The sequence below is a fragment of the Sander vitreus genome, chromosome 17, assembly GCF_031162955.1.
Source record: "Sander vitreus isolate 19-12246 chromosome 17, sanVit1, whole genome shotgun sequence".
Lineage (NCBI taxonomy): Eukaryota > Metazoa > Chordata > Actinopteri > Perciformes > Percidae > Sander > Sander vitreus.
This window is the reverse complement of record NC_135871.1, coordinates 20,467,383-20,486,388: the sequence shown is the minus strand read 5'-3', so window position 1 is coordinate 20,486,388 and position 19,006 is coordinate 20,467,383. Positions and strand designations below refer to the sequence as shown.

The following is a 19,006-nucleotide window of genomic DNA, read 5'->3' as shown; positions in this document are numbered from 1 at the left end:
GCCTTGGGAAGGAACTTGTTTGGGTGGAACGTGTACGTTCAAAGGTTGTTTTAGTCGCGCAAGAGAAAACTCAGATCTGAGGAGCAGTTAACCATAGTCCTCATAAATCCACCGGAGTTTAAAATGCCAACACAAAGAAAGCGGAAGGTGAGGGACATCCGGTCGAAATGAAAGACATCCGGCGGAATTTCTGCCGGCACCTGAACAATCCCGGAAGTGGAACATCGTGGATATAGACTAACTACCACCTGACAACTTTACTGCTAATTTCTTCTCTGCTCCAATCGCCACCACCTGTCTGCTCTGAGCCATCCACCATCGCTGAAAAGCTTTTTAATGTGTCATTTTGACATTTTGACATGATTAATTGGTTATCACATTTTTTTGCCAATTATTTTTGTTTACTAATTGTTTCAGCGTTCTTTAGCAGTATACTGTATTTACTGTAATGCCCCCTAAAGCACACACTTTTCTCTACATACTCTCTCTCAAACTGCCTATGAAGCATTACCTACCCCTCTTAAGGATTTGTTCAGTGCCAAGTCCATTAGCCTAATCTGAAAAACAAAAGCAGCACTTAGTTTGCTCTCTCTTAGTCTCTCTCCACACACACATGCGCGCACACGCACTTCACATCTTCCATCAGCACATTCACCAGTGCCCTGCTGTTATCTATGGGATGTGATGTGCCATTTCTCTTTGAAGGCACTATCACAGAACAGCTTATTTCACCAGTCCTCCAGATGCGGGGCTCTCCATCTCTGGCAGGGTTTTTCCATCCAAGACAAAGAACAGAGCTGCCCAAGCCTGGCTGCCTGGCTGTCTCATTAGGAACAAGACAACAGAGGCAACACAAAAGAGACATGTATACAGTCCAATGAAGAGATGAGGTAAATGAGGTAAAGTCATCGGTCCATTTTTGCTGCTGATTTATCTGTAGTACAATACAACATTTCAAATGAAACGTTCAGTTGGGGAGCAGCTGGCTCTTAAAAGCTTCCATGTCACTTACAGCAAATATAAAGCAACAAGTGAATGAACTCTCCATGTCGCTTTTAGCTGTTTTGTAAGTGTGAAATATACTGTGAGGAGTGGCAGCAGAATCTACTGACTGTGGAATATGAACAGTGGCTTATCTGATACCACATTTTCTCAACTGTCTCCCTCCATCAGTATGTTTGACAAAAACACTAAAATCTGCTCTGCTTGGGTTTTCCTGACGGACATCTTGCAGTTGAAGGCATCTTATTTTTGGAAGATAGAAACATGGAAAAACAATGGTGTTTTTAAAGCTGTGGTGTGTAAGCGGCTCTTATATAACTTACTTTGCTGAGAAAATGTATTTAGAAAAGACAGTGATGTGGGCAAACTGTACAGTTATATTTGGCACTATCTCTCTCCATCTAAGTTTGATTTCAATCTAAATCTAAATCACAAACTCACACCAGATCCACAATAATCAACAACCTTATACTTCTCAGTTTATTTGCCTGCTCTTTATTGGGTATAGGCTTGTACATAAACATATTGAACAGTTAGGTAAGTCTCTAGATCAGGGTGGATGATATTTATTTGTGACCTGATAGTAAAAGCCTTTTCTCTCTTCCTTTAGTCAAGCAGATTCATTTTGTTGAGCTTAGTTATAATAATCAGGATTCTGGAAGTGAGATACTTCTCTACAAGTCCCCTGGGGCTCTTTTTTTATCTTGCAGGCACATTTTTCTCCCTTATTTTGATCTTCTTTTGTGCTAGAAAACTTTCCTACGTCCAATTTAACTACACTAAAACCCAACAGAGCACAGCAAACCAGATGTCCAGAGACAAGAGTGTACTTCATGCACGCACAAACCCACACACGCTACAAATGTTCAAGAAAAGAGTTTCTCTTGACCCAACAGCAGCTTCTGTGTGGTGGGAATATATACAACTGAATTCCTGTTAATACTGTGTGTGTGTTTGTGTGTCTGCCTGTTATGTAAACCTCATTATCCCTATCACTACATCAAATTCTTATCATTAAGCTTCTCTGAGATCATGGAGCATTTGAAGAAACAGTAAGTGCTACACAAACTCTCTATCAAATACAAATACACACATGCTAGTCTTAAACACACACACACACAAACACACACACACACACACACACACACACACACACACACACACACACACACACACACAGATAAGCACAAAAAAGGCAAACACAATATGGTGTCTGGCATTGATTTACGACCCTCGTCATAATAAGTCTGGGACCTTCAGTAAAAAGATGTTTGATTGTATCCTTGAGCTTCCCCCATCAGCAGCTGCCTCATGAAAAATATATTTCTGCTCTGGCCAGCAAGTTCACCAGTCCACCCCCTCTTCACTCTCTCTCTTTCTCACCTTCGACATCTTTCGCTCAGAGCAGAAACTAGTTGCCATAGCTACAATCATTAACACATCTGGCATAGATCTGGCAGGCACATGCGCATTGAGTAAAGCACTCTCACACACACACACACACACACACACACACACACACACACACACACACACACACACATAACATTCATATTTAAAAAGGATTAATATGCATTGTTTTGCTTCGCTGTTTTCAGTTTCATTGCTGTACTCTGGAGCTTGTGTGGGAGAGATAACGGGCCAAGGCTGGTTGGGGAAAATACATCAACGGAGAACTTTTGGTCTCAGTGATAATCCTATTGGTGAATTTAACCCAATCTCCTTCCAATGGAAATGGAGTTGACGTTGAGAAGAATTGAGGTTTCATAATATTGGGATGTTCCAAACTAATATTCTGCCTAAACATTATTCAAACTTACATGTCTCTATGTAATGAAGAAGAGCCCAATCAATACTGGATTTCTGAGGCTTGATGTCGATACTTCGATAATACAGTCTGAATGTTTTAATATCCAATTTTTTGCGTAAATATCATTACTGTTAAATATAACTCTAAGCATGCTGTAAATACCGTCATATCCACCAACCTCATGTATATGAAAGCAACTTGTTGCATTAAGCATCCCATAATTATTCCAGCACCCGTTGCACTCCACACCATTGCACTATTGTCTTACTGTCTACAAATGCTATTGTTATTGATATATTATATTGGACCTTTGTCCAGCTTTTAGCTGTATGTCTATTTCTGTGCAAGTACATCGAGAGCATCAGAAAAACCGGAGTCAAATTACTGTGTGTACACATCGGATTCTGATTGGCCAATATTCATAAATTTTTTCTTTCTTTCTTTCTTTCTTTCTTTCTTTCTTTAAAGTGACTATATGTAACTTTCAGTTTGTGTTGATTCTAGTGGCCGCTATGGACAAAAGCGGTAATGTTTTTACCACACATGCTGTCGTAAAGGTATTTTCTTTACGGTGCTGTATTGCCCTCTGTAGATTACTGAGTTAGCATTACCGAGAGGTCATATAGTCGCGATAAATATTTTGCTCTGACAGAAAATCATTCATTTACAATAAGAGAATGCGTTACAGATGCATCGTTGCATTTCAAGTGTTGCATATGATAACTTAACCTACTTTGGATGTATCTAAGTAGCTAAACCGGGTATGACTCTCACTGTGTCACGAGCCAAAGCATTAGGAGATTGTTATAGCAACCAATGTAGTAATAACTTATATAGAGCATTTCATTAAACCCATGGACACTTTACACAAGTACAGGGGGACAAGGGAAAAGAAAATAGTAGGCCAACACAAACACGGATTGAAAAGAAATAAAACCAGGCACAAAATGGAAGGGGGGCGTAATTTAATGTAGGCTACTGACTACAACCACATCGCGCATTGTAAAGTTCTTTTATGAATGAAATAGACATATTACATACCTGAGGGCTAATTCTGGGACGTTTTTGAATCATTCACAATCCCGTAATTGTCTCTATCTGTTGAAAGCCTGACCAAGATTGACTCGGGTTTCGCCCGTTGTCTTTCACTTTCCCTTTTAGCTTTTAGTTATTCTTTGTTTAATTTCCTTTTATTCTGTGATGGTCCTGCCCCAGTATCAGTCGTTACTACAGCAGATAACTTCTAAAATCAAATTTAAATACAATTAGGCCAACATAAAGACATTTCCTGCTACCTTTTATCTGGCTTGATACACTAACACAGGCTTTTCCGGTGTTCAGCCAAAATCTGTGACCCTTCACGATGTGTGCTCTGTAGCACCATTTACCTGCCGTAAATCATTTTGTGACTTCGCGGGAAAAATCTGACCCGGGTAGAGGCAATAATAAAAACTATATAAAATAGCGTTCTTTTCACTGTTAGTCTCGTTTGCTGTTACAGGTCATTTATGATCATTAGATGGAACATTACACACATGAAACATGTAAAAGTTACATATAGTCACTTTAACATAGACAAACAGTAATTAAGATCCCTTGTGCCTAAAATATGTATTCAGTGGGACATTTTACAGTGTAAAAATCAAGTTGTGAGTGCTCAAACTACGTATTAGACAGTTTCTACAGTATATTTTGTTACTGTACCTATCGGCGACATTTAGGCTTATACGCAAAATAAGCTCATAATCCTTTTACATATTTTATTATTTGTATTTTAATCATACCGTTCAACTTTTCTGTTCAACTTATGTACATTTCAACAGCCTTACCACCACTAACTGTGTGACAGTCTTTTGAGTCAACATTTCATTACTGAAGTCAATACTTTGAACATCTTGTCTTTTGCTGTCATTGAGGAACCAGGCTGACAGCTTCACCACTTAGGGTGACACATATCACAGCAGCTATACATTATTTAATGGCAAACACAGAATCACTTTCCTTCTCAATGACTCTCTGCTTTGCTTTGGTCTTTCCTTGTCCAGCAAATCCCTGATCTCAAGGGCCACCTCGAAAGTAGCTCCAGCCCCATCTGAGCTCAAATGGTCTGGAAAATACTCTGTGTGTGTGTATATGAACGGGTGTATTTTGTAACATTGTTTGTGTATGATCAGTGGCTTTCAGCACAAAAACACATTTATCATAAGCTAGCCCCACTGACAAAACAGCATGGGCACAGGAGCAGGCCAGAGACGTGCTTTAGTAATGCTTATACCACAAACTTACATGCTAAAGGTGTTTAACTGTAAACCACAAGCTGAAAATCATATATAAGTATACACATGTGAGCACACGCACAGACACACACACATTCCACTTCATAAGTCAAAACATGTTTCTGTGGCTCCAAACACCTTCAATTAAAGGCCATAATAACAACCAATTGCAACAACTCCTGAGGAAAACAACTACAAAACTATGCATGTGTCTCAGACACACACACACACACACACACACACACACACACACACACACACACACACACACACACACACACACACACACAGCTGTGGAGGAGTTTGACAGTACAACAGATGCCTGTGCATTGTGTGCATTCAGCTGCCCCCACCCTAACCCCTGAGGACATCCCCTTGCCTACCATTATACACACTCTCTCTCCACTTTACATACCACTGCTCCCCCAGCCAATCACCCACAGCAAAACAACCAGACCGACCAGTCGCAACATCAGGATTATAATAATAACTGGTGACTGACAAACGGCTTTTCAATAGGCTTTGTTACATTCCAGGTGAGGCTAAACAAATATTTCTTCCGCATGTCATAGACACATGCAAGCTTGTGGAAGAAATATGTTTAAAATAAAATAAAAACACTTGACAAAAAAACAACAAGGTGTACAGGCTGTGCTTTAAATAAAGTCTCTTATATAATACAAACCCACTCAATCTGATATGTGCTGACAAATCAAGACTCGATCAGTATGAATAAAAACATGGTCAAACACACCTTCAGTCACTTTGTAATGGGTTCATCAACCTCACACATTAATCTCACCTCATCCAACAACCTCTTACTTCCCTTACAAACACAAAAAACATATTTTGCTGAATCTAAGCAACAACTACGTAAAAAGCAAGCACACCAAGACAAAGAACGCTCTTCCTCTCGCATACCTTTTTGCCTTTCTTCTTGCGATGGGCTGCTTTCCCGCCACCTGCTTTCTCCTTAGCTTCCTCACTCATGTTCAGTGATCGCCCCCTGTTCCTCTCCTCTCCTCACTTTTTTTTTTAATCCAGCATGTAGGAGCTTGTGGAGTGGAGCGGCAAGCAGCTGCTGTCTTCACTGTGAATCGTTGCCACAGAAATGTCCATTTAGAAGCTGTGAAGGAAGGATTGTTCCATGCAGAGTGGGAGTGCGCGTGAAGAGAGGAGAGACTGGGAGGACTGTGCTGATGCTCTCTCCCTCCTCTTCCTCTCCTTTTCCTTTCCACGTTCACAGACACACACTCACACACGCTTGCGAGCTAGTTCGCCGAGGTCCACTCCCACTTGCTGCCTTTGCCGTGCGCAATTGGCGACTCTCTCCAGCACACTCAGAGGCAGGGTGTGGAGGCAGGAGGAGAGTAGAGAGATAGAGGTGGAAGATGAGAAGGTGGAGGAGGATGTTGATGTGTATGATGAAGGAAGGAAGAAAGAAAGAATAGAGAGACTGAAGGAGTGTATTCCCGGCTGGATGTGGAGCTGCCTACCTGAGGCTGAAGTGTGGAGACACTCTCCCAAAAGAGAAAGAGACAAATACACAAAAAAATGGGAAGGGAGACAAAAACAAAGAGAGAGAGTGAGAAAAGACAGAAAGAAAGTAAAAGAGAGAATAATGGAAAGAGTGTGAAATGGTGTTAGTGAAAGAGCGTAAGACTGAGACAGAAGAGGGGGGCGTGATCCACACAGTCGCTTCACTCAGCCAGCTGGATTTCTGCTGTTGCTCCCTGCTCAGACGTTGTGATATGAAATGAGACTCTCCAGTAGAGAGACATAGACAGAGGGAAAAAGAGAGAGGGAGGAAGAGAGAGAGCGAGAGAGAGAGTGGATCATTAACATGATGCATCAGGTCCTTCCAGAAAAGGAAGTCTTCCACTAGCCTCTGCCAGCAGGATCAGCTTACTGGAAACTGGAACAGAACAGCACCCGGCACTGGCTGACTGACTGACTGACTGAGGTGTGTGTGTGTGTGTGTGTGTGACAGGCAGGCAGGCAGGCGTAGGGTAGAGAAGAAGACGTGCACACAAGGTTGATAATATCCAAACAATATCCAACTATCTGACTCAACAGACAGAGAGAGACTTCAAAAAGACAGCAAGACAGCTCCCCACTGATGATACACATCTAGCTAATGAGGCAGGAGGAGAGCAAGTGGATCAGGGAAAAGGGGAGGAAATGGGAACGAAAAGCTCTGGGTGACACAGAGGGAGAGATCAGGAGGAGGGGTATGAAACAGACAGGAGAGAGGAGATGGGAAGGAGTGAGGTAGATTGGACGAGAAGACAATGTGATATCAGTGAAAAAGACAAACCAGGGAGGCATGGAGAGGATGAAAGAACAAATGAGAAGCAGACAGAGGCACAGAGAGGCAGGGTTTGTTGTGATTTCCCTCTATACAACAGGTTCTTTATTCTGGGGGGTAAATTGCTGTTAACCACCCATCCACCCCTCCCTCCCTTCCTCCTTCCCTCCCTCCTTCTCCTGACAAGCTGTATGCCATCACCACCATGCTGTTTGATGTCAATAAGGCCTTGGCCTCAAAACAGAGAGATAAAGGCCAGTATCTTTAGAAAAATATTTTTTTAATGGAAAGACACAAGCGGACACAAATAGATGCAAAGATGCACCAACTTATGTTCCAACTTAAGCAAAAAAACAGTACACAGAGTTGTGTAATGTCACAACTCCACTTCAAGAATGTAGAACAAAAGACAAAACACAAAAAAATCCTGGTGCCGAGCTGAATTAAACACATACACAGACACACTCCCAAACACAGAGAGTTAGTTACTATTGATAGCTAGCTACAGCAAGTATCTGTATCACATTCATCTGCTGGTTATGGCCAATAAATACTGACTGCCAAAACACCCCAGCAGTCAAATTCACACAAATTAAACTGAAAATGTGCTTCATTTTCGGTCGAAACACACTTAAAATCCTGCAGCTGACATTGAATGACTTGAACAATGACAAATAGCGCTAGACCGATTAAACGGCCAGGCTGATAAATCGGCCGATATTAGCTTGTTGCAGATATCTTGTTATCAGCGTATTGTCTGCCGACAAATAGCAATACATTTCAGTAAAAAAAATGCTAAGAACATTTTTAATTTAGAGACATGGGGCCCTATCTTGCACCCAGCGCAATTGACTTTGTACACCGACGCACGTATCATTCCTATTTTGCACCCGACGCACAGCAGACCTTTCCCTCCACAGACTCAAGTCGGTAAATTAGGGAATGAACTTGCACTCCCGGGGGCGGTTTCAGCACAAACGTTCCCTAGTGCTATTTTGCAGTTTCAGAAAATAATTCCGCCACAGACCAGGAAAACCCTAGTCTAAAGTCAGTGGCACGTTATTCAGATGCTATTTTAAGGGCACATGCTTGGCCGTAATGTAGAGTGTGCACACCGCGCGTACACTTTGCTTCTCTCATCTCACGGACCCAGCAGTTCCCATTTTTACAAACCATACATAAATACAAGGAAAAATATGACCTTGTTTTACACAACATTTCCATGAATCATGGATGTGTTGATGACATAAATGAGGAAATATTAGAGGACTTAAGGAGATGTGATGTTGAACTGCATGTGCCAATGCCATTTAACCCAATTGCCCCAGCAGCAGCACGGGAGAGGAGAGACAGAAGAGCTGCATCGTCTGTAGTGAGGTAATCTCGGTCTAATGTTAGACTACATTGCAAAAATATCACCATGCATTCATAACCTCGTGATTCAGTGAGAGTGAGACCAAAACATCGGAAAGTATGTTTTTGTGACATTTCTTTATTTACATTTTGTCAAAAAGAAAAACCAATAGCAAAGGTCGGTCTCCTCGGCTGTGAACCGCTCCTGGCGTGCGCCCATGGATGTATTAAGAGCGTGCGCCTAGCAAATCCGCCATTATAATAGCAATCCGCCATGGAACAAGCATGCCTGCTTTTAAAGGGAATGTGAGATAACGCTCTGATTGGTTTATTGCACGTTACACCTAAACCACACCTATGAGTAATGTAGCTACTTCAGACCAACCCATTTTAGATTTGTGTCGGGCGCAAGAGTCATTTATCCGATATCCGGTATAATAGTAACAACGCCCGAGATCCGCACACAATGCTACTTGCATTTGGCGTTTGATACTTGCGTTTCAGATCGTTAAAATAGGACCCATGGTCTTTGTTACATAGATTGTCCAGTAGAGAGCACTGACAAGTTTATTTTTAAACTGTAAAATCAACTGACAGAAGCCTACACAGTCCATAAACACTACTGGAAGGGCACTTTCAAAATGAAATCAAATTGGAGACATGCTCAAATGAAGGATTGAGCATGAAGTATATTGAATATGAAGAATGAAGTATATTAGCACACCCCCTTCGTAATGCCACGGAAAAAGGCTTTACTTTCTGAAATATTTATTAATCCATCCTTTACTTAAATAGGCGAGCTCCATTGAGATTTTCATTTCCTCTTCAACAAACCCTGGCTAAGAGACATAACTAGAAACAACAACTGTGATAATGGGACTATTTCCACGTGATGACTGGGTAAATGTTTGTAAGTTTGTCTGGTAGCAAACAGGAAACATCTCATTAGAGAAGGAAGATGGAGGGAGTGTGATGAATTTAGTTTTCTTTCCCATCACCACTGGCTTTGCTGCTGTTTGTGTACAGAAACACTGTTCTGACTCTGTTACTCTGCTGTATGTCTGGCACATGCACAACTTCAAACCACTAAATTAAATCAGACTGAACGAGTACATGATAAATAACAACTAATGCATGAATCAAACTAGTTAACCTGGTGTTATTGAGGTTTTGTTAATGATCATTCTAAATGTAAAGCAGACAATAAAGAAGACAATCAGACATTTACAATCACCATATCAGGGTGTTGCCTAAATTTGATTATAAACAGAGTTATTAGAGTGCACTGTTGATGCCATACATTTTACTTGGCACCAACATATTATTATTGAATGAATAAATAAATGTGGAAAGAAACTGAGATTAGGCTGATTCACAAATTCCTTTAAGTGTAATATATGCACACATTAAATCAAAATATTGTACCAAGTTGTCAAAGCTAGCAATCTATTTGACTCCAGGATTTACCTTCTATAAAGTTAATCCCAACGCTGGGCTCTACCTAAGTGAAAGCTCACGACAGATTACCAGCTTTAGCACCAGTGACATATGATGTTCTCCAGTCGAGACCATCATGCTCCTCTCTGTCATCTTCTCTCCAACTTCCTCCATCTACAATAACCTCAGATTGAGAGGAGAGAAAGATTACCAACTGCTTCACACATTAATTTGCAGCTGGAAATGTCCTCTCTCTACTCCATTGTGTGTGACATGAAGTGTGCATGTACAGTATAGCTGATGGGGATGTGTGCACGTTTGATTTTGTGGGTGCTTACAGCTGATGTTCGTTGTGCATGGGTGTGTGTGTGTGTGTGTGTGTGTGTGTGTGTGTGTGTGTGTGTGTTTCAGGGTGTAGTTCCTCTGACTTAGTGCCAGCAGCGGTTATTATTTATTGAAAATATAAAAAATATTTGAGGGTTGCTTGTTGCTTGTACTATTTACAGCATAAGAAACTCTTTTATATCCAAGAAAAATTTATATTATAACTGAAATGTTCTCACCTAATTTGAATTGAATCTAAAATGCAATCGAATCGGTACCTTGTGATTCGGAATCAAATCGATTTGGGAAATCATTGCCAATATCCAGCTCCTAAAATGTATGTTTATTCATCCGATTGCTTTGTATTTTCCTTATAAAATGTCAGCTATTACCTAACTATGTTGTCTATTTTTAAGAGTCTGCATTACCTACTAAATAGTACTACTACTTTCAGCTTTATTTATCTTTGGACACACTTGGCTTGGCTTACTTGGTGGCTATAGCTGACCCAACTTATAAACATGTGCCCACACTATTCCTGCTACACTTTTCAGCGGGGGAGTTATATTTGGTGGGGATGTTGGATTTCCATATCAAAAGGAGTATTTCTCTCCTTGCAGTAATCCCCTAAAGATGCAGGGCATAGCGCCCCCAAACCAGCCGTTACATCCCTGATAATATAGCATCAGGAAAGAGAGGGAGAGATACAGATAGTTATCTGACTGACAGTTGAACAGAAAGAAAGAGACAAATATGTACAGTAAAATGTGTGTCATAGTTTCCTCTTTCTGCTCCTGTTTAGATACCAAACACTCTACTGAACCATTTTTATTTTTTGCCCAAACTGTTTTTCAGCATTTTCTCTGGCTAAAACACACTTCATTAAACTCTAGCCAGTCAAACAAGCCCCATAACCTGTATGTAAGATTTACAGAATATATACCACATTCAGATACTAAGCAGACCTAAGTGTAAATCTAAAAATGTCAACCTGTTTGGTGGCGCTAGAGGTAAAGTCAGGTGATCATAAAAATCACTAAGATACAAAATTTCACAGCAATCTATCCAATAGTTGTTGAGATATTTCAGTGATATATTCAGTTTCTGACACTGCCATCCATAGGGCCAGGCCACTAGCATGGCTACAAATATTGAAAGGTACATTGATCCAAGAAGCCACACTAACCGAAAACCTCCACTGAAATGGCTTTGCTAATGTACATGTAAATCTGGGAAGGATTCTCCGCTACGACTGTAACTCAGACATGTCAGCTACCCAGACTGTGACTAAAGCAACCCTATAAGCCTCCGCAGTGAAGTGTCTTCTCACATCCATCTTGCTGGGGATCGAACGTCCCTGATCAATGAGCTGTATACTGAGGCCTGATAGGTCCTGACAGACAGCTCTACAGGGGGTTCCAATCCCAGGCTCCTGATGGGAGGGGCTCCATACAAATCCAGTGCTCCATCCACTAGAAATCAATCATCACATAAGATGAATGCTGCTCCCTCCATGAAAACAAGCCCCCAATAAATCATGCCAAGCTAAGCATCAATTCAATGACGGCCGTGCACAGAATAACAGCTGATGTACTTCTTTATCTCATTTCAATTTACATTTTGAAATCGAACGGTATGTTTATCTGCAACCAATAATTGCAAGTGCGGCCATTATTACCCCAATCTGTTTGCCTATGACACCAGCTCTTGTTTTACTGCAGTAATCTATAGATAATTTGCCAGGTCAAGCTGCACCATGAAAATGTGTTTTTAACACCCTGCCAAGCGAATGTTTAAAACTGCATTTTCAATTAAAAATAAATATGTTTGGTCATAGCAGCATAGATGGACAGATCAGATGATTCAGCAAAGATTGACTAGAGAACTTGAGAAAAGCTTAGACACACCTAAAACAATGGTGTACTTCTATCCTTATGAGGACCCTACACTAACTACAGCCAAGTCCTGAGTCACAAATGGCCCTGAAAAGAACTGAGCCCAGATCCAAATGGCCACTCAAATTCGCAAAACTACCCACATGCTGAGTCTCTAAAAGACAGAAATACAGGACCACGTATACACATGCTCACAGTTTCTTTTTAACTGCACCCAGCCTGTTCAGAGAAGAGTGAGGGGCTCATTTTCAGCTGTGTCCTTTCATGTGTGACAATAATGAGGGTTAAATTCCGACCTACTTTCCTCTGTAATCAGGTCAGGTCCGGACAGGTGTTCCCCGACTGATAAAGAGCTCTGAGGAAGGAGGGCTCCATTTTTACTGTTGGTTTTATTCTAACATTTAGGGAGTCATTTGTATTACTGACCAATATTAACACAAACATGAGCATAACAAGCGACCCGATTATCTTCAGCAGGGCTACAATACATTGAATCTGATTAATGTGCCTATTTATTTAGCTTTGATTATTTAGGATTTATTTAGATTTGAGGAGAGGAACAATTTAGTACATTTTCTCAAATTTTGTCAAACACTAGCTTCATTAATGTCCATCTGATCTTTTTCTTTTTAAGGACATTACATACATTTAAACTCTCCTTGTTAAAAGACTAAGCAAACCACAAAGCAAAAACTTTAGTCTTCTTTATATCTGCACACCTTGTACAAATATTAGGAAGTACAACATACTTGACGCTGCACAATGAATCTTACATTGTTGAAATATTCATGAATATTTACGTCCATGAACTGAAAACTCCAACAAGTCCTCCAAATGAAATAACAAAATAAACCACGTTCTCCAGAATGACACATGTAAGTGTTTTCCGATCAACGGCTGTTTAAGGTGTTTGTCACCTTAACATAAACAAATGTTGTTTTTGGGTGATTTGCTAAAACAACTTAATGTTGCCGTTCTTTTCGGGTGGACAGTCACAAAATCAAGAAACACACTGAAATGCATCTTATAAACATACTCATGTTTGTATCCCTTCATAAAATTATTTTTGCTCGTTAATTCCCCATCTGTGGAACTGCATAACATTGAGATGCTTCCTTATAGTCGCTTAATCCACTCTGCAAATATTGTAAAGCCCATTCAAACACATCATCCTAGAGCAAATAAACATGATGTCTTTTAATTGGCAGAGGCGCATTCTGCTTTCCAGTGTGCAGTGTTCTAAAAAATCAATACTGTTGTATTGTATTATTCAGTGCACTGTTCCTGGTACCAAGCACTCCCATCACTACTGGCTATTTATTGTGAAAATTAATGCAGCATGCTATGCAAACATGACAAAGAGCCGACTATTGATTTTTGCGTTTAGATTTTCCTCCTGAGGCATTTAGCAGTTTTATGGTCGGGGTGCTGGTGCAGAGGCTTTTCACACGTTTCAGAACATGCACTGGCAAATATCTGTATTCATCTGTGTGTGTGTGTGTGTGTGTGTGTGTGTGTGTGTGTGTGTGTGTGTGTGTGTGTGTGTGTGTGTGTGTGTGTGTGTGTGTGTGTGTGTGTGTGTGTGTGTGTGTGTGTGTGTGTGTGTGTCAGTGTCAGTGGGAGAAAGATGTGTATTTGTCCTATTGGCCTGTATCTAGTGAGCACAGTGTGAATGGTAGATGTGCTTAAAAGTCTCGCACTTGCCTTGCTGTTGCTGACACAGCAATGTCCAGAGGCTGCCTGATCTCTCCAGTCAATCCAGTATCATTGTGCTGGAGCTGCCAGAGGAAGCAGAGGAAGGGAGTTACTTAAAGTATGAGAACAGGCAGACAGCAGACTTCCGCTCTTTCTTATTTATTTTATTTCATGAAATAACTACTTTGACGTAAAAGTGACCACTACCTAAGCAAGGTAATAACAGTACAGTGATGATGAGACGGCACATAGAAACCCATATTCATCCTGAAATTTACAGTAAAGTGTAAGCAGGTGAGGTTTAGTGCCTTTAAATGTAAATGGAGAGAGGTTTAGGTTAGGTTAGGTTTTCATGTGATGAGAGTGATGTCTGAAAAACGTCATGAAAGAATCTACCAGAGAACTTTTTCTTTTTCTTTGACATGCCTCCTCAGACAGGTGATGAAACCTGACAAAAACCTGTTCTCCAGGTCAGGATTCACCTCAAAAACAGCCACAGATCATTGAAATGTTAAGTACAGCTGGAGGGCTTTGACAAAAAACAAGTGCCTTTGTGATCAGTCGGTGCTCCCTTATGATTGATGATCTGTCTTCGGTCAACTGTCAACAGAAAAAACTACTGAGGCTTCTGTTATGGAAGTCAGGTTCACTACAGTCTCTAAGTGTGGCTTTACATTGAATAAATGTCTGTTCATGTAACGGCTCACTTCAGATAATTTACAAGATTGTTACGGCAGCGGGTTTTTAAAATGCAGCCTAAACTTGTGTTTATCTTTATCTAGCCTTACAGCTCCAGTCAGTATGCCAAAAATACATACAATAACACTCTCTATCTAGGAGGCAAACAACAATTAACCGGTGTGTTAAAGTGCAGACCATTGTAAGATAGTACTGATATGGCTTTGGTTTATTCCTATTATTGCATAGTCATATGCAATAATGCCTCTTCTCTGCCGCAGTTTTCCAGCCTAATCTTTTTTTCCTATCCAATTCAGCAAAAACATCTCTGTAATCTTTAGCTCAATCTGTGCTTAGAGTTCTGGCTTCATTTAAACATCTGTATTTACACTGGGCTACAAAAGAAAGCTCACTAGTTATATGTTATCACAGGGATAATTAAAGTCTAAACGATCATAACGATCATACTTTACTTTTAAAGACGACTTTTAAACCTCAAAAGATTCCATGTAATGTGAAACTCGTAACATAATACAACACAACACATCTGGTAACACAGTTACATATTCCACATATCCCTTACAAATAAAATAAATGTTCAGCAGGCACTATACAGTTTGTGTTGTGATTGATATCTGCACAGCTTTTTTTCCAGAAGTAAATATTTAATAAATGTAAAGTATTTTAAATCCTTTATATAACATTCCCAATTCTCACACGAGATAAAACTTGAGAATGCAAAGTGAGGAGACACATGGATTGTGCAACTGGGGGAAAAACAAACAAATTACAGTAGTTAGCTTTATTATTATAAACTAGACGTGCTCTATGATTTGCAGTGTCACAGCTATCACTGTCATATGAGTATTCAACATGCTGGTTGTAAACAATGCTTACAATCGACACTGTTTTGTGATTTTTTTTGTTCTTGTTGACTCGTGGAATGACTGAACAAGATAGCATCTGGATGCCATTCTATCCTGGGAATTAGATAACTTATTCCAGTGAGTCAGCACACAGACAGAACCATTACCTACCATTACAGCATGACATAACTTTGTTTGAAACAGCATTAAATTACATTTACCTGCTTAAATGGGCCATTAATGTCTGGATGGCATTCCCAGAAGACGGAGAACCGGTATGAGAGAGCTGTTTTTTTCTATGTAGGGCAGAGAGAGCAAAACCAAAGGCAGCACTCATGAGTGAGGTGACGAGAGGAAAAAAAGGGGAGGTAGGTCTTGTCATTTAGGAAAAAATTGGCACCATACAAAGTGATTTAACTCACAGGACAGAATAAAGATTCAATATGTATCATTTTTGGATTGGAGAGGAGAAACACCATGTTTTGTTTTTTATGGAAATACAATTATTAACCCATATCCCTTTGAATGACTCCTGTTTGGATATTATTATCCATATATATAGATATATATATATATATATATATATATATATATATATATATATATATATATATTAAATATTAGATGTGCTTTATTATACTCAAAATATGTATTAATATGAATATTATGTGTATAAAATGTAATTTGTTTCCCCCTGAGGCCATGCAACTACATCACTATGTCCTCATGTTGAAGTGGCATGTTGAGAAATATGATTATGCTAGAAGTCTGTTACCCCTCCAGCTCTAAACGTCACTCATTGTTGTTAATTTCATCATAATGTATTATGCTATGTTATCTCCCTAAGCAGCCCTTCAGCAAAGGAGTTCTTTTGCTGAGCTAAGTCGTCTACACATGGTCACTCTGGCAAACAGTGAAGTGAGGGCACAATAGAATCAAAGGCATTGCTTTTTTAAAGAACAAATCACTTTAGGTAGGCTATCTGCTAAACATCTTTTAGAGAATTTGCTTGACATGATGTTAGTTTTAAAAGGAAAACCCCAGTGTAATTGGAGGTTTGGATTGCAAAAATTCCAATAAACCCCCAATGTATTGTTTTTGCAACAGTGTTGATCAATGCATGGTGTAAAGTCCATTGATGCTCTCTCTGTTTGTAAAAGACAAAGTGACATCATACAATTTATATCCTGGAGCTGTCTCACCATTATCCCTTAATACTTATTTAATTTGTTACAGCTGTCAGTAGCTTATCTAACTTCTTACTAAGTTGCTTTTTGAAATATTAGACATTTTGACTTGTCAAAGAATGAAAAGCACAGGTGTGGTGAATGGCGTTAATGATTACTGTAATTACACCTGGAGGTTGCATGCTTTGACTTCAACTTATTTTGATGTAGGCTACACACAGCGTTTCTTGGTATCTAACGTTATATGTTCACTTTTGCAGTGTAAACACTTAACCTAAAACATGTTAAGAAAAAGCGTTAATTAGATTTCAATCCCAAAGTCAAGAGTAGTACCTCAAAATTACTTTAACTCCAAATAATGAGAAACTTTCTCAAAATACATAATGACTTAGTATCTCAAAATAATGAGATAGTATCTCAAAATAATGAGAAACATTCTAAAAAAGAAAAAAAAAAAGAGTTAATATCTCAAAATGACTGACCTTTTTGAGATGTATGACCTAGTATATTTTGAGGAAGCTTCTCATTATTTTGAGATATTAACCTTATCTCATTATTTTTTAGAAAGTCTCATTATTTTGAGATACTATCTCATTATTTTGAGATAGGCTACTATGCCATTATTTTTAAAAACCAAGTAATTTAAGTCATAATTTTGAGAAACCCAAGTCATTATTTTGAGAAATTATAAGTCATTATTTTGAGGTTTCTCATTATAATAATATTACAGCAATGGGCATTTAGCTTAATGGCAGATTAGACCAATATTTCATGGTGGGAACTGGGAACAGGACTTGCATGTTACCTTCAAGGACTTTGAACAAGTTGTGACACGTTTGGCTGGTTTATATCTGTCTCGCTGCTTTTGTTGTCTGGTTGTTGTCCTTCAACCTTCAACAAAACTTTGTCTTTTCTCTCGGTGGTACTGGTAGCAAACACCAAATCATGGCTAAACAGATAGCATTAGTCCCTGCACCTTGAGCCCTCTAACGTTAGAGTTTTTTTGTTTGTTTTTTTGGCCTCCAGAGGTTTATTACAAACACTTCAGCGCATTAACGTTACGTTCATGGAATGAAAAGCTAACCCTGCTGTAACCATAGTAGAATGTTTCTATGTAATCGAACAACCCAGGCAGCTAATAATAATGCGTTACATATAAAACGTGTTATGTATATATATGAGCTAACCTAGCTAGCTAGCTCACAAACCCAACCCTCTTTTTGAGTTACCTTCTGTCTGTTAAAAGTAGCTAGGTCAAGCAGGCACAGTAGGTTATTCAGCTTGGGACCTTATGCATTTTACTCCTCCTCCCCTTGTCTCCTGTCTGCAATCAAATGCAGCCAAAAATTGCAACAACCCCTCCCCCTAAATAAAAAATTAATTAATTAATAACAACCTGAAACTGTGATTCTATGTCTGTGTTAATCTAGTTGTTTAGTCCTTAGTTGGTTTTGAGAAATACCTTATTAAGTGGTCTTAATGGGTTTAAAGCAGTAAAATAGCTATGTTTACTGTTATTCTGTTTTTTAATGTTAAACTGTTTTTAAGGGGTCTGAAGTCTTAGTGTTAAGGTATCCATCCATCCATCCATCTTCATCCGCTTATCCGGGGTCGGGTCGCGGGGGTAGCAGCTCCAGCAGGGGACCCCAAACTTCCCTTTCCCGGGCCACATTAACCAGCTCCGACTGGGGGATCCCGAGGCGTTCCCAGGCCAGGTTAGAGATATAATCCCTCCACCTAGTCCTGGGTCTCCCCTGAGGCCTCCTCCCAGCTGGACGTGCCTGGAACACCTCCCTAGGGAGGCGCCCAGGGGGCATCCTTACCAGATGCCCGAACCACCTCAACTGGCTCCTTTCGACGCAAAGGAGCAGCGGCTCTACTCCGAGCTCCTCACGGATAACTGAGCTTCTCACCCTATCTCTAAGGGAGACACCAGCTACCCTCCTGAGGAAACCCATTTCGGCCGCTTGTACCCTGGATCTTGTTCTTTCGGTCATGACCCAGCCTTCATGACCATAGGTGAGGGTAGGAACAAAAACTGACCGTAGATTGAGAGCTTTGCCTTCTGGCTCAGCTCTCTTTTTCAGTCACAACGGTGCGATAAATTGAATGTAATACCGCACCTGCTGTGCCGATTCTCCGACCAATCTCCCGCTCCATTGTCCCCTCACTCGC

At 40.0% G+C, this 19,006-nt stretch overlaps 1 protein-coding gene across 19 annotated transcripts in view; it reads right to left on the bottom strand.

The window, feature by feature from the left end:
* Window positions 1-6,821, bottom strand: part of LOC144532420 (uncharacterized) — a 132,468-nt gene extending 125,647 nt beyond the window's left edge. For 17 of the 19 annotated variants that reach the window (XM_078273150.1, XM_078273155.1, XM_078273163.1 and 14 more), the window contains exon 1: window positions 6,010-6,820. In XM_078273150.1, the coding sequence (XP_078129276.1) occupies window positions 6,010-6,078 (69 nt within the window). In that variant the 5' untranslated portion in view covers window positions 6,079-6,820. Of the gene's footprint in view, window positions 1-6,009 lie in introns of all 19 variants that reach the window. The other 2 variants (XM_078273165.1, XM_078273170.1) reach the window with 1 other exon arrangement.
* Window positions 6,822-19,006: the final 12,185 nt, after the last annotated feature.